Source organism: Chiloscyllium plagiosum, chromosome 2 (genome assembly GCF_004010195.1).
Source record: "Chiloscyllium plagiosum isolate BGI_BamShark_2017 chromosome 2, ASM401019v2, whole genome shotgun sequence".
Classification (NCBI taxonomy): domain Eukaryota; kingdom Metazoa; phylum Chordata; class Chondrichthyes; order Orectolobiformes; family Hemiscylliidae; genus Chiloscyllium; species Chiloscyllium plagiosum.
In genome coordinates, this window is record NC_057711.1 from 120,144,774 (window position 1) to 120,161,383 (window position 16,610).

General features: G+C 41.7%; 1 protein-coding gene across 12 annotated transcripts in view; it reads right to left on the reverse strand.

Annotated features, from left to right (window-relative positions):
- The window catches only part of bnc2 (basonuclin 2), a 519,175-nt gene that overhangs the window by 167,414 nt on the left and 335,151 nt on the right, over window positions 1–16,610 (reverse strand). For 11 of the 12 annotated variants that reach the window (XM_043717596.1, XM_043717632.1, XM_043717569.1 and 8 more), the window contains one exon: window positions 7,037–7,139. In XM_043717596.1, the coding sequence (XP_043573531.1) occupies window positions 7,037–7,139 (103 nt within the window). Of the gene's footprint in view, window positions 1–7,036; window positions 7,140–13,731; window positions 13,801–16,610 lie in introns of those variants that run through there. The other variant, XM_043717624.1, reaches the window with a different exon arrangement.

Genomic DNA, 16,610 nt, shown 5'->3' on the forward strand with positions numbered 1-16,610 from the left:
GATTGGAACTCACTCAAGTTATACCAATTCCTTCTCAAAGAACCATTCAATATTCCTGTTTACGAGGCAACAACTGGGTAGCTTTCTCCCAGACCGAAACTATTTTCTAAAGAAGCCTCTAGAAAGCACCGTAGTGTGGCTCTTGTTCATCTGCATGTGGTCTTCCACTCACCCTCTAAGGAAAAGCTCTCTCCAAGATTGCACATTTAGAATGACAACAAGTCCACAGAGTAGAGACAGACTATTCAGTCTATTCATTCTTTGCTAGCATTTATGCTTGTCTTGTCACCTTTCATCAAACTGCACTAACTTCAAGTACTTACCTAGCTTCCCCAGAAATATGTCAAGGACATTCATTGCAAGAAGTGGAATGCATTGTGTATAAAGCAATGTAAACATTCTGCAAGTGCCAAAGTATGAAGGATAGGTCTGAGCTTCCAAGTCATATTGTAATGGGCAAACAAAGCTTATTTGGTAAAGCTCATCTTGATGATCTACTGACAGAGGTCATCCTATATTTCCTAAAAAGGTTTTATGGGAAACAGAAAGTGCCTAGTTTTCAACTTCACACAATAATACCATTTCCCCAATGTCAGGGAGCTCTATAGAGCAATTAGATTTGACCAGACCACTGTTCTGGCCTCTATCTGACAGAATGGCACTGGAGAAGATGCAAACATGATTCAGAAGGAATGGAGAACTGCATGGGCTGGGCTAAAAATAAAGACTGTAGACTGAACTGACTGATACCTTTACAATTACAAATATATTTGATAGATATAAAGAAAATTTTTCCATTTGCACAGGAGACCAATAAATCTCAAAGAAAATTCTGGAGAAATTATTTTACTGAGAAAGTGGAAATTGTTACTCAGGAGTTGAGAGGGTGAATGACACAAACATTTTAGGGATATTACAGAAACACTTTGGGGAAGGAAATGAAAGGATATGCTGATACAGGTGAAGACGACAGGTAGAAAGAGACTGATGTGAAGCATAAGGACGGTCATGGGTCAAATGCTCAATTACTGTGGTCTGCATTCCTTGTGATTCTATGTAAAACTGGGTTCCTGCACTTTAAAATGCTGAAATCAGAGGGCAAGTCAGCAAAGGATGATGAGATTATCTTTTAAGATTGCATGCGTACAATGCTAAGTAGGACAAAGTGCACATTAATGGTGGGTTTGCATATTAATGATGTAACACATCTACCAGGTAATGCAGTGACATAATCATTCCCAAACTCTACTGATTCCCCTCAGGTAGGAAAGTGCCAGCTCAGGCACGTTTTCAAATGAGCAGAGTTCAAGCTGCCACTTGTTCACAGCTTGCAACCGAAAGAGTCATAGAGTCATACAACATGGAAGCAGCCTCTTTGAACCAACTTGTCCGTGCCAATCAGGTTTCCCAAACTAAGCTAATCCCATTTTCCTGTGTTTGACCCATATCCCTCAAAAACTTTCCAAGTCATTTATGTGTCCAAATGTCTTTTAAATGTTCATCTACCTCTGGCAGTTCATTCATTCTGCACATGAAACACCCTCTTTGTGAAAATGTTGCCCCTCACGGTCCTTTCAAATCTTTCTCCTCTCACTTTAAAAATATGTTTTTCAGTTTTGACCTCGCCTACTCTAAGGAAAAGACCCTTGCTATTCAACATGTCTACAGCCCTCATGATTTTACAAGTCTCTATAAGGTCACCACAAAGTCTCCTTTGCTCCAGTGAAAAAGATCTCAGCCTATTCAAAGGAGAAGCGTTTGCTTCTTTCTTTGGGAAGCAATTCCCAATTTCATGTGGAAGACAAAAAAAACTGCAGACGCTGGAATCCAAAGAAAACAAACAGGAGGCTGAAAGAACACAGCAAGCCAGGCAGCATCAGGAGGTGGAGAAATTGACATTTCGGGTATAACCCTTCTTCAGGGTTGAAGATGGAGGTAGGGGAAACAGCAGATAAAGGTGATGGGGCGGGAAGGTTAGGGTGGAGAGAGGGGCGGAGTGGTGAGGTAAGGATAGATGAATACAGGTTAGGGGTACGGCACGGTTAGTCAACGGAGGAATGAGTCTGGTTGGTTGCTGGAAGGTAGGGTTGGTTGGAGGGATGGAAGGGATGAGGTGGGGCTGAAAAAAGTGTCAAGGAATGGCTGGGAAGATTTTTTTTGAAATTGGAGAACTCAATGTTGAGTCCTCTGGGCTGCAGGCTGATGAGGTGTTCCTCCAATTTGCAATCGGATTCATTGTGGCATTGGAGGAGATCGAGGATGAACATGTCAGAGATGGAATGGGAAGAGGAATTGAAATGGGCAGTGACCGGGAGGTCAGGCTGACCCCTATGGGCTTGGCTGAGATACTCAGCAAAATGTTGCCTAAGCTTACACTTGGTCTCCCCAATGGAGGGAAGACCACATCAGGAGCACCAGATACAGTAAAATAATGAGGAGATGCAGGTGAACCTCAGTCTCACCTGGAAGGATTGGTTGGGGCCATGGATGAAGGTGCAGGAGATAGTGTGTTGGTAGGTTTTGCATTTTTCCAGTTGCAGGGGAAGGTACCTGTGGATTCGGTTGCGGGGGGGGGGGGGAGGAAAGAGTGGGGTGGTGCAAACAAAGATGTGGAGAAGGGAATGGTCCCTGCGGAAGGCAGAGAGGGGTAAGGAGAGGAAGATGTACTTGGTGATGGAGTCTAGTTGGAGTTGGCGGAAGTGTTTGAGGGTGAAACCTTGGATGCGTTGACTAGTGGGGTGGAAAGTGAGGACAAGGGGGCCCCTGTCTTTATTGGATTTGGCGGGAGAAGGTTTAAAACAGTGGAATGCGAATGAAAGTGGTGTGGCAGAGGGCCGTCTGGATGGCAGAAGGGGAAAGCACATTGTTTACAATAGGTGGACATCTGGGATGCTTGGGAGTGGAACATCTCATCAGAGCAGATGCAATGGAGACGGAGGAATTGGGAAGACAGGATGGAGTTTTTGCAGGATATGGGGAGGGTGAAGATGTAGTTCAGGTAGTTATGGGAGTTTGTGGGTTTGTAGCAAATATCAGTATGTAACCTGTCACCAGCGATGGAAACAGAAAGGTCAAGAAAGGGAGGGAGGTGTCCAAGATAGACCAAATGAATTTAAGTGTGGGGTGGAAGTTGTTAGCAAAGTCAATGAACTGCTCCAGTTCAGCCTGGGTGCAGGACGCAGCACTGATAAGGTCATCGATGTAATGGCAGAAGAGTTGAGGAACAGTGCCTGTCTATGTGCTGAAGAGTATAGAAAAGTGGAGGTCCTCCACACATTTGGGAAAGGGAAGTCTTGAGCTGTGGGAGGGATGATGTAGAAGCACATACAGGTACTGTTCCCCAACTCTACTGCTGTTACATCAATGACTGCATCTGTACTGCATTTTGCATAAAGGCTGAACTGGAGCAGCTCAACAACTTTGCCCACAATTTCTACCCTGCCCTTAAATTCACTTAGTCCATCTCGAACAGCTCCCTCTCTTTTCAAGATCTCTCTATTTCATTCTCCAGCAACATTTACCACAAACTCACGGGCTTCCATAACTATCTGGACTACACTTCCTCCCACCCCATAACCTGCAAAAATTCCATCCCATTTCCAAATTCCTCCATCTCCACCACATCTGCTCTGATGAGGAGCATCCCAGATGTCCATCTATTTTAAACAACGTGATTTCCCCGCTCTGTCATCCAGACAGCCCTTCTCCACACGACTGTTCTAAACCCCACCCCAGCCCCCACATAATAAAGACAGGTTCCCCCTGGTCCTCACATTCCAGCCCACAAGTCTTCACATCCAACGTACTATGCTCAAACACTTCAGCCAACACTAACTAGACCCCATCACCAAAAACATCTTCCCCTCCCCACCTTCCACAATGACCATTCCCTTCGCCACTCCTTGGTTTGTGCCACCCACCCCACCACCTCACCAAATCCCCAGGTACCTTCCTCTGCAGCCATAAAAAGTTGCAAAATCTGTTAGCACATTACCCCTCTTACCTTCATCCAGGGTCCCAAATAGCCCATTCAGGTGAGACAGAGGTTCACTTGCCTCACCATGGCAACACGGTGGCACAGTGGTTAGCACTGCTGCCTCACAGCACCGGAGACCCGGGTTCAATTCCCGCCTCTAGCAACTGTTGTGTGGAGTTTGCACATTCTCCCCATGTCTGCGTGGGTTTCCTCCAGTTTCCTCCCACAGTCTAAAAATGTGCTGGTTAGTTGAATTGGCAATGCTAAATTGCCCGTAGTGTTAGGTGAAGGGGTAAACGTAGAGGAATGGGTCTGGGTGAGTTACTCTTCAGAGGGTCGGTATGGACTTGTTGGGCCGAAGGGCCTGTTTCCACACTGTAAGTAATCTAATCTAATCCTCCAATCTCGTTCACCATATCCGGTGCTCCAGATGTGGTCTTCTTTACATCGGTGAGACCAAACATAAACTTAGGCAACATTTCGCTGAACATCTCAGCTGGGCCCGTAAGGTCACCACTCATTTCAATTCCCCTCCCCACTCCCTCTCTAACATGTTTGTCCTCGGGCTCCGACAATGCCACAGTAAATCAAACCATAAATTGGAGGAAAAACACCTCATCTTCCGTCAGGGCAGCCTACAGCCCAGATGCCTCAATGTTGAGTTCTTCAATTTCAAATAACCTTCTCACCCATCCCCCAACTCCTCCCTTCCATTCTTCCGATCAACCCTTCCTTCCAGCTGCCAAGCAATTCATTCCTCCCATCAACCAGCCAGGTCATACCCACCATTTGTATTCACCTATCCTTACCTCATCACTCTCCCCACCTCTCCCCACCCATAACCCATAACCTATAACCCTTTCTCTCGCCAATGTTATCTGCAGCTCCCCCTACCCCCACTTCCATTCCTGAAGGGTTATATCTGAAATGCCCACTTCTCCACCTCCTGAAGTTGCCTGGCTTTCTGTGTTCTTCCAGCCTCCTGCTTGTCTACTCCAAATTTCACGACAGGAATAAGTGACTTAATTAGATGAAATTAGCCTTACACAAGTCAGCAACTCAGTCTGATGCTCCACCCAAAGTAATTTTCATACAATTCAGGTTATTAGTGTCCTCTAATCAGTATTGAAGTAATGGAAGACTTATGCCTGAGACATCGATGGAAAAGCACCTGCTGTGCTTTTCCACCACCACACTCTCGACTCTGATCTCCAACATCTGCAGTCCTCACCTTCTATTAGTCCTCCATTCAGTAACAAGTTTGCCCCCAGTATCCAATTTTCCTAGGATTCCTTGATATCTCATTTGGTCAAATGCTGCCTTGATATCTTGGAGAATTACTCTAACCACATGTTTGTCTGGAAACAGAGTAGACTTGGTAGAGCTAGAACTGAGCATTGGCAAGCCACTTGACAACACTGCCACAAGATCTTCTGTCATTTTGCTGTTGATTGAGAGAAGTCAGATGGGGGTAATAATTGATTGGATTGGATTTGTCTTCTGCTTATGTACAGGATGTACTAGGCAATTTTCCGCATTGTCAGGTAGCATTGTACATTTAGCTAACTGCCTTAAATCTGTGAGCTCTGATTACCAAAACACCTTCAATTGAACAGGATGATTAAACAGCAATGTTGTGAAAAGGAAAGCCTTTTAATGATTTAAAATTAATTTGTTTCACCCATGATATGGAGAAGAATGCCTGAATATTTGATAAGACAGAACTCGGATGAATCAACAGCTCCAGATCTGCAAGTAGGAGTCATAATGAATAAAAAAAAGTTCCTCAAGACTTATTACCAAGAATGTGACAAAGCAAAGATCACAAAGAGTATGATAAGCCTATTATAGCTGCTCGACATTACGTCCTAACTCATTCATTTAACATAAACCTTGTATAAATATTCCTCAATTTACAAAGATGAACAAAAATCTGGGATATTCATGCATCTTCACATCTTAACTATTGAACTTTGACCTGATTGAGCTCCAAATAACATTCCTAATTTTCCCCAGGGACTGGAGAATTTCCAACCAACAGCATCACTCTTTAGATCAGTCTATTCCATTCCAATGATCTGCAACTGTTTACTGAACCAGGAATATATCTACCTTCTCAAAATTACATAATTATTTGGACCATATGTACTTTTACTGAGAGTTGGCTTCAAATAAAGATACAATTCAATTAAATACTCGAGTCATCAATGTGTTTTGAAGAGCTGCATTATAAAATGAGGTGCTCCTCCAGAAAAGAGAAAGCTACAAGATGACCTGATTCAGTTCTTTAATTATGGGAAGGGATTGATAGGCTAGATATAAAGATGTCGTCTTGAATTGTGTGGAGAGTCTGACACCAGGGGTCACATATAGATAGTAATTATGAAGTCCAGTAGGGAGTTCTGAAGAAAACTCTACCCTGAGTGATTACACTGTGTAAAGTGATACCAAACAGGAGATGATGGAAATGAATAACAGATGCAGTTCAGGGGTATCTAGTTAAGCCAGGGATAGAAGAACATTGTTGGAGTGAGATAAAGTGTGGTAGAAGGAGATTCAAGTGGAGAAAGAATTTCAAATCCCTCCATAGCCTCACCCTTCCCTATCTCTGTAATTTCCTCATCCTCAAACCTTCAGAGATCTCTACATTTCATAATGTTCTGGCCTTCTGGGAATACAGAATTTTAATCACTCTACCTTTGGAATCTATACCATGAGCTGCCCGGACTTGAAGGTTTAAGCTTCTTTCTCTAAAGCATCTCGGCCTCTCTACCCATTTCACCTCCTTTAAGATGCTCTTTAATGTCTCTGCCTTTAACCTGCTGGGTACAGTCAGCATCAAATTCTGTTTAACTATGCTCTCATAAGTACTAATGACTGTTATTTGTGAAAATTCATCATGTTAAACTGTTAGCTAAAAACAAGTTGTTTGTTATGCAACACCAACATTGACCAGTTTGGCAGAAAGGTCAGCTTCTGTGTGTATGATTTTATGGAATTCAATGTAATCATGCCATCTCTCAGGAAAATAATTAGGTGGAAATGCTTGATCTCACTTACCATGTGCCACCCAGCCATGTTTGCACTGGTCACAGGTCCGTAGGCTGATCTTTCCTGGCTGAAAGCATTCACACGTACAGTTTACCAGTGTACAGCGAATGGCCTAAAAGAGGAAAAGTAAAGGTAGGTGTCAAGTGAATCACAATATAGTTTCCAGTCATTCATCATAGTACCAACATTGCCTTGTGTGTTTGAGTTCTGGTACCTCATTGTGTTTGTGGATTTTTTGATTCTAAAAGGAATGCAAAGTGAGATTAGAACCATCTTCATTTGAGAGTCTTGTCACAAAAACCAACTATCGACATATGGATTGGGAAGCAGACCGGATCCCATGAGAGGTTCCTGCCTGAGTCTATCCATCTTGGCAGCTCCAGTAGGAAATCACACTTTGCTAATTTTAAAATCTTCAGTTTAGTCATAGAGAACTAAATTAATTTACAAATAAGATCAAAATTTATACCAACCCTGCTACAAAGTAAACTAAAACTCTTTTTGTATGAAGACAAGAAAATGAAGCACACGTAGGTCATTTGGCTCCTTTACTCTGCTCAACTATATAATAAGATCATGGTTAACATTTTACCTCAAGTCGACATTTCCCGCTCTAAGTCCTGAAATTTCATCAGTGCCTCAAAGGGCTTGTCAATTTCCATTTGAGCAAACTCATCAACTGGACATCCCCAGGTCTATGGGTTAGACATCCAAAAAGATTCACAATCTCGAGTGAAGAAATTTCTCCTCATCTCAGTCCTAAATTGCCAAATGATATCCTGAGACATGGAGCCCCTGGTTCTCGAGTCCAAAGGAAATAATCTCTCCGCATCCACCATACCCAGTCCTCAAGAACTTGACATGTGTCAGAGTGATCACCTCTCCTCCAAATGTTCGAGAATGCAGGCCCATTCTCTCATCATAAGACAACCCATTCATTGGAATTAATCTACAGAACTTCTGCAGTACCCTGTTTGTTTACAGAAAATATATTCTTGTCCAATTAAGGAGATCAAAGCCATTCAAAATACAATCGGTGTGATCTCACCAAAGTTCTATTATTTGTACGAAGACTGGGCGGCACGGTGGCACAGTTGTTAGCACTGCTGCCTCACAGCGCCGGAGACCCGGGTTCAATTCCCGCCTCAGGCGACTGACTGTGTGGAGTTTGCACGTTCTCCCGGTGTCTGCGTGGGTTTCCTCCGAGTGCTCCGGTTTCCTCCCACAGTCCAAAGATGTGCAGGTCAGGTGAATTGGCCATGGTAAATTGCCCGTAGTGTTAGGTAAGGGGTAAATGTAGGGGTATGGGTGAGTTGCACTTCGGCGGGTCGGTGTGGACTTGTTGGGCCGAAGGGCCGGTTTCCACACTGCAATGTAATCTAATCTAAAAAAAAAACTGCCTGAGGTTATTCTCCAAGTCTTCAGACTAAGCATTATAATCCTATTTTGCTTTCCAAATTGCTTGCTGTACCAGCATGTTAACTTTCACAGAATATCATCTTTCCACGATTAGTGTATACCATCACAACATTCTAGTTTTGCATGATTTGGAACATATTCTGCTTTTTTTCACATATCCCAAAAGATGAGTCAGAACAAAAGAAATAGGAGCATGAGTAGTCCATGTAGCCTCTCCAGCCTACTCTGCCATTCAGTCAGATTCCCAACCACCCTTGCCACTCAAATAAGATTTCAGTTTCCACTTCTTGCCCAATCATTTCCTATCCATATCACTCTATGTCCACCTTATAGTTTATATTCCCATCAAGTTCTACATTATCTGAAAACTTGGATACGTTTTCACATTCTGTCTCTCAAAGTCATCAGTTTGGATTCTAAATAGCTGAGAAACCAGCATAAATCCTTGCAACACTCCAGTAGTTACATCCTGCCAATGACCCATTCATTCTTACTGCAACATTAACACTGGAAATATCGTCTTGAACAATCACCTGCATGGACGCTAGTAGACTTTACAAGATACTACAGTTGACTGGAAGGGAACAGAAGAACTACACAGCTATAAACTCCACTGGATTAGGAGTGAGCTCCTGTACCTGACCATGTGGAAAATAGCTGAGTAATGCATTAGCAAATGTACCAAACACATTTCAGAATTGAGAATTCACAGATCACAAATTATTTAGATTCTGCTTACAGTCTGGCAGGTTGAACTGTGTTGGCTATATCTATGAACCATCTCATGCAACCTGGTTCAGCAAACCCATGCCACAGCATTGTCAATGTCAGGTTGAGGCAGTATTGAACATAATCCATTCGAGAGTAGATTTTTCCAAACTTCCACTTCCTCATGCCACATATCTGCCTAAAGTGATCTTCAATGCAAATTATGATGAAAACAAAGCCCTTATCAGATGACTTGCCTGGGGCAATGGGCAATGAAAATGCCAAGATCAATCAGGGCTCTGTTGTACACCCAGCACAGAGCTATTTAGATTCTGGACTTTATGCTAGCATTTATAAACGTCAATCTTTATTCATAATTCATTAAACTTTGAAAGGTAAATACACCAATTACAAAAGCAAAGATTCAAAACTTGTTCCACCCATGAGAAAGATGTTTCTCATTCAGAATAATGTGCATTTTAGCATATGACCAGAGGAAGTAAATGGAAATATATCAAGTGGTTGGGAACACACTACATGCTTAATTTCAGTAAAATCACAAATATCCAAACCTTCAAAATGTATATGCTGATAGGATGAGATGAAGTGGAATAGGAAAAATCACCTGTGAAACATAAACATTAGTACAGACCAACTGCGTAGAATGGTCAAGTTCTCAATGTACTGTAAATTCTATGAAACTGTGCTCTACCAGTTTTAAATGCTGGCTAACCCAGCATCAGTTCCCATTTGGTGCTATGGCCTACCAAACTCCAAGAACCATTGAAATGCTAAATCTAAAACAAAGCTTCACACAGAATAATTTTAAGCCAATTCCTAGGGTACAGGTAATCATCAGAATATCACCATCTGCTGTACCAGCTGAGTAATTACAGATACCTGTCCCTTTAAGAATATCAAGCTTTATAATGAAATCAGTAAAGGCTCTTTTTCAATAGTTTACCTTAATAAATAGCATTTTCTCAGACTGATTCAAGGAACCAGAAGGCAACATCTTGACTCTCATCCATTTCATGCTGTCATGTATAATATTGCATTCTAGGACAAACTAGTCAGAATTGGCTGCTCTTTGTTGTTTCCCAATGACTGAATCCAGTGTATTTCCACCATTTAAACTGGAAAAAAAATGTACATTTCCTGCCATAGCCTCTATTAGAATTCAAGCAGATCCGGTCTCGAAATAGTGCCTGGGTTATTTATTATTTCATGAGATGGGGCAGTGGAGGGAAGGCCATCCTTAATTGCCCTTGAACTGAATTGCTTGTTCAGTTATTTGGAGGGAAGGTAAAAGTCAAACACAATGCTATGGATCTGGACTCAAAGTAGGTCGGACTAGGTAGGGCGAGAGACCTCCTTTCTCTAAAGGATATTAGCAAACCTGCTGATAAAAGCAAAATGTTGGAAATCTGAAGAAAAGTCATACCGGAGTCAAAACAGTAACGCGGTTTCTCTCTCCACAGATGCTGCCTGACCTACTGAGTTTCTCCAGCTCTTTTTATTTTTCTCATCCGATCTGATGTTTTTTTTTGTTGTTGATAGTTTCATTGCCACCATGAATGAGACTTATTTTCAATTCACACTTCTTTAAATAATGGAAATCAAATTCCACTAACTGCCAAAGTGGAATTCAACCCTATCCATTCAGCTATATGACAATTGCATTCCTCTGTAAATTTGCCCTATAGAAAAATCACACTGTCGAAAACTGCTATAGAAAATTGCACTGTAGAAGATCACTAACGGAAAATCGCAAGTCATCAATCACATTACAGCCAATTCGCATTGACGAAACATGCATTACAGCAGAACAACCTGTACAACTGTGCCCCAAATGGGGCTGTGTGGTCTGCCAAATTGATCTATCCACCGGATGTGGATTTTAATTCTTTCAGTGACATCAGGACAAATACATGGAGGGGAACTGGAACAGGATTAAATAAAAATGCGAAGTGGAATGTCAACATTTGACCATTGGAAAAAGACATTGCTATTGAATTTAAAAAACACCATTTCTGATTTGGTGCACTGATAAGCAAGAGCAACAAAAATAATTCAGCGAGTTGATGTAATGTGAAATGCGCTGCACTCCTGAAAGTGGAAGCAGATTCAATAATAATTTGGAGAAGGGAATTAGAAAAGCGTTTGAAAGTTAAAAATATATAGCGCAATTTGAAGAGGCTAAATAAATGGGACTAATTGGATAACTCTTTCAAAAGAGCCAGCACAATCATGATAGGCCACATGACCTTCTTCTGTGCCATAGGATTCTGTGCTTAACTGTTTGCGAGACTTCATGGCATACACAGAATGCATCGTTCCTTCACTGTCAGTATTCTATTGATGAGGAGGATCTTGTTGTTAACCAAGGTCATGATGAGTAGATTTGATCACTAATCAACTCACTTACACTAAGTTCAACTTTAAAATGAATATTTATGGCTTTTATTAACAGGACTGTGTAAAAATAAAGATGATCAATATGGATATTTTGTTGGAATCAGTGCCTAAATTCAAACTTGCTTTAATTGCAAGTTGCCTTTATTGAGAAAAACACCATAAGACAATTATATGATTTCGACAGCCAATCTTCCTTGATATTCAGTATAACCCACAAAACATTCAACTCCGAAACCATCAAACACTGACCATTTGAAAAGAAGCCTGACTCAGACACTGACTGATTCAACGTATGCTGTTTCCCTTCAAATCTTTCCCAGTTCAAATGGCATAGTGGGGGCATGAGGTGGCCATGCGAAGGAGTGCTGGGGGGAGGAATGATCAGGAAGGGTAGAAAGTGTAGAGTAGGGTAGTTGTGAATGAGATTGATATGATTGGATATGGGAGGCGGGGTGGAGATGGTGCAGAGTTGGGGCGGTAACAGGGTGTGCAAAGAGGATGTATAATGGGGATTTTGGGCCAGCACACAGTCATTTTGTTGATGTGCAATATTCCATAACTAAAATATTTCTGCGGTCAAACGAAACTGCATGTCAAAAGGGACAAAATCAAAGACAGGTTATTTCAAGTCACAGTGCAAAATAATTAACTGTACAACCTCATAAGTGATCATTCAATTTGTAAACACTATCAGATTCAGGACTGAGAGTTGTATAAGCAGCTAAAAACTAAAACCATCACAATACTGGATCAGACATTTTAGAACCTGCCAAGTGACTCCAGTGCAGTTTAGAATCGGTGAGCAGCCAGCATTTGAATCAGCATTAAAGAGAGAATTGAAAACAATTCAGAACATCACAAGCAGACAACCTTTCTTTTAAATCGGGCACTAGGGAGTCTAGCCCTTTTACACAATTCTCTCTTTCTGAAAATATTTCTTCCCTCATAAATTGAAAGCTGGACCTAACTAGAGTAACAGTGAGATCCAATTTTGCAACTTGATCCCTAAGCTATATCAACTTCTAAGATACTGTATTTAACTGACAGCCAATATCCACTTTGCCACATTGTGCAAGTACAGATTCAACCTCTAAATATATTATTGAAAGCATAAAACATGGAATAAAGGTATGAAATAAAACCAGTTACATTCAATTCATCACAAGAATGTGAGAAAAACCCGAATAGAAATTTGCCCATGTCTGCAGATATACTGGTATTACTGTATTTTTCACAGTGGGTTTATGCCTTCACTGTGCGCTATTTCAGTCAGATTCTGTGCCTGTGTGAATATAGATTTAGAAAAAAAGTACTGAACGTATACATGGATGAATCAATAATACATTAAGATGAAATCATTTACTGTAATTGTGGGGTGACTGGCCAAGCTTTTTAATAGCTTAGGAAAGTACTAAAGAAAATTTAATAGCTCATTAAAACAATTATTGCCATTCTCTGAAGATTTCTCTTACACATAAAAAGATGCATCATGAGACTGTAAGGCAGATTCACAAAAATTATCAGCAGGACATAATTAAAAATCCGGTTTTGAATATTGCACTTTGCTGTCTGCATTGAATACTAACTGCAGGTTCTATACAAGAACAATCGCTTGTATTAACAAGGATCAGGCAATGATTAATTCTTGCGTAACCAAGCAGCCCCAGATCTGAATTCCACCCTCCTCATAACATTTGATGTTTTACAAGTTCTAACATTTAACATCTGCACAAATTACTTTCCAGAGATTTACACATTTGTAGCATAATTAGAGAAATGGACAAAACCAGTTGCTAACATTCGATAAATGAATGAACTAGCAACTCTCTGTTTTAATCTCTCCGTTTAGCTAAAGTCACAATTGAAAGCGTGGGAGGAATAAAAGTGCATACGCATCTTGACAGACTCTCAGTGTCAAACAAGCACACAGACACATGCCCATACTGACTCATACACACAAGCACATATCATAGACTCAGAAACATAGCCACATACGGATATCAACTCTCAGTCTCAGACACACACACACAGATGTCCTCTCACTCTCTCTCTCACACACACACACTAACTCACAGACATGCAAACACACAATACCTCTCTCTCACTCGCGCGCGCACGCACGCACACACACACACAAAAATGATCAAAACTGCTCTTACTTGTCTGTCACCCATGAGCTTACTTTTTGAATGGATTACAAGCAGCCCAGACACCCTGTTTACACATATTTCAAGCCATTCATTGTTCTTAGCAATTTCTTTGGTTAAGAGTTAAGGGGAACAAATTTCCGATTTGGTAAAGTGAAAAAAAAGTGTCAAAGGTGGGAGTGAAGTAAAGGCTTATACATCTTCACAGTAATGAGGTTTCAGAATAGTTTCAAGCATGAAGGTTTATACAGCAGCTTGTGTGTATGACAGTGTCGAACATGCACCCACTTGTCCCAGGAAGCACATTCTTAGTGGATTCACACCCAGTGTAAATACAAATAAAAACATTAGGGGGTGTAAGGCAAATTATAGCTTCCAGTTGCACAATAAAATATTTTAATGATCAATCTTTCCTGCCTTATAAATAGAAAAGAATGAACCTTGCAGGAATCTGCAACTAACTACTAATTACAAGAGTCTCACTTTTTGTAATGAAAGTCAGACAGACTAACAAAGCTGCCTTTCGATGTGGTTTTTCAAACATAGAATTAGCAAAAGATTTCCACACGTTGGTTGTGGTGAGGACCGTAAAGCACTGCACTGATTCACACATTTGCAGCAATCTCACTCATTTACAGAAAACAGTCAATAAACATGAAGGCAGGTCCCATTGGCACACAGGCTCTGGCGAAATTAGAAAAGGCAAACCCAACTCACCCAGAAAATGAGAGAATAAAATCAAGCACTGGTTACACGCCCAATGATTACCTAAAAAATACGCTGCTCAGGTGTTAGTGAATGGTTGATTTTTAAACATATTGCAATGAAAACCTAGCCCCTTCTCAATTAAGAGCCGAAAAAACACATGTTCCTGAATCAATTTACGTAATGTCAGATTTAGCTTTCGGAAGTGATAGCTTTGACCTTATCAACAATGTGCAATTACATAGCACCCTTTACGTAGCAAAATGTCTCAAAATGCTTTGCAGGAGTTTCAGGGAAAACTTGACATTGATGCACTGAAGGAGACATTAGGATAAATGATGGTCATGAGATAGGCTTTAAGGAGTAACTTGAAGGAGGAAAGCAAAGTAGAGAGGTGGGGGGAGAAATTGAAGGAGTGAATTTCAGAGTCTAAGGCATATGCAGTTAAAAACACAACCACCAATTGTGAGGAGTGATAACAATAGAGGACGTGCAAGAGCGCATTAGAAGAGTGCAGATGTCAGGAAGGGTTGTGGGACTGGAGGAGGTTAAAGAGATAAAGGGGAGTTGACTTTATCAGGATAAATTAGAAAAGAAGAGTTTTAACATCAAGGCAAGGGACGGGAGCCAAAGTCCAATTTCTAGGAAGTTAATAAATAGTCTTAATCAACCTGCTTAGATATACACACTTCTGGTGCAGGTGGAACTTAAACCAAGGCCTTCTTGCCCAGAGCCATTTGCTGACACGTTCAGAATATCATCGTTGTGTTTGCTAAACCAGGCAGTTTCCTGAATGAAATTAGGGGCTTTCCATTTTCAAATTTGGAGATCGGAGGAGAGAAACCCTATAGACCAGTCAGCCTGACGACGGTGGTGGGCAAGGTGTTGGAGGGAATCCTGAGGGACAGGATGTACATGTATTTGGAATGGCAAGGACTGATTAGGGACAGGAGAAAGTGAGGGCTGCAGATGCTGGAGATCAGAGCTGAAAATGTGTTGCTGGAAAAGTGCAGCAGGTCAGGCAGCATCCAAGGAACAGGAGAATCAACGTTTCGGGCATAAGCCCTTCTCCTGATTCTCCTGTTCCTTGGATGCTGCCTGACCTGCTGCGCTTTTCCAGCAACACATTTTCAGCACTGATTAGGGACAGTCAATATGGCTTTGCGCGTGGGAAATCATGTTTCACAAATGTGATTGAGTTTTTTGAGGAAGTAACAAAGAGGATTAATGAGGGCAGAGCGGTAGATGTGATCTATATGGACTTCAGTAAGGCATACGACAAGGTTCCCCATGGGAGAATGATCAGCAAGGTTAGATCTCATGGACTACAGGGAGAACTAGCCATTTGGATACAGAACTGGCTCAAAGGTAGAAGACAGGGTGGTGGTGGAGGGTTGTTTTTCAGACCAGAGGACTGTGACCAGTGGAGTGCCACAAGGATCAGTGCTGGGTCCTTTACTTTTTGTCATTTACATTAATGATTTGGATGTGAGCATAAGAGGTACAGGTAGGAAGTTTGCAGATGACACCATAATTGGAGGTGTAGTGGACAGTGAAGAGGGTTACCTCAGATTATAACAGGATCTGGACCAGATGGGCAAATGGGCTGAGACGTGGCAGATGGAGTTTAATTCAGATAATTACGAGGTGCTGCATTTTGGGAAAGCAAATCTTAGCAGGACTTGTACACTTAATGGTAAGGTCCTAGGGAGTGTTGCTGAACAAAGAGACCTTGGAGTGGACGTTCATAGCTTCTTGAAAGTGGAGTCGCAGGTAGATAGGATAGTGAAGGTGGCATTTGGTATGCTTTCCTTTATTGGTCAGAGTATTGAGTACAGGAGCTGGGAGGTCACGTTGTGACTGTACAGGACATGGGTTAGTCTACTGTTGAAATGCTGCACGCAATTCTGGCCTCCTTCCTATCAGAAAGATGCTGGGTTCAGAAAAAATTTACAAGGATGTTGTCAGGGTTGGAAGATTTGAGCTAAAGGGACAGGCTGAACAGGCTGGGGCTGTTTTCCCTGGAGCATAGGAGGCCGAGGGGTGACCTTATAGAGGTTTACAAAATTATGAGGGGCATGGGTAGGGTAAATAGGTAAAGTTTTTTCCTTGGGGTCAGGGAGTCCAGAACTAGAAGGCATGGGTTTAGGGTGAGAGGGGAAAGATATAAAAGAGATCTACGGGGC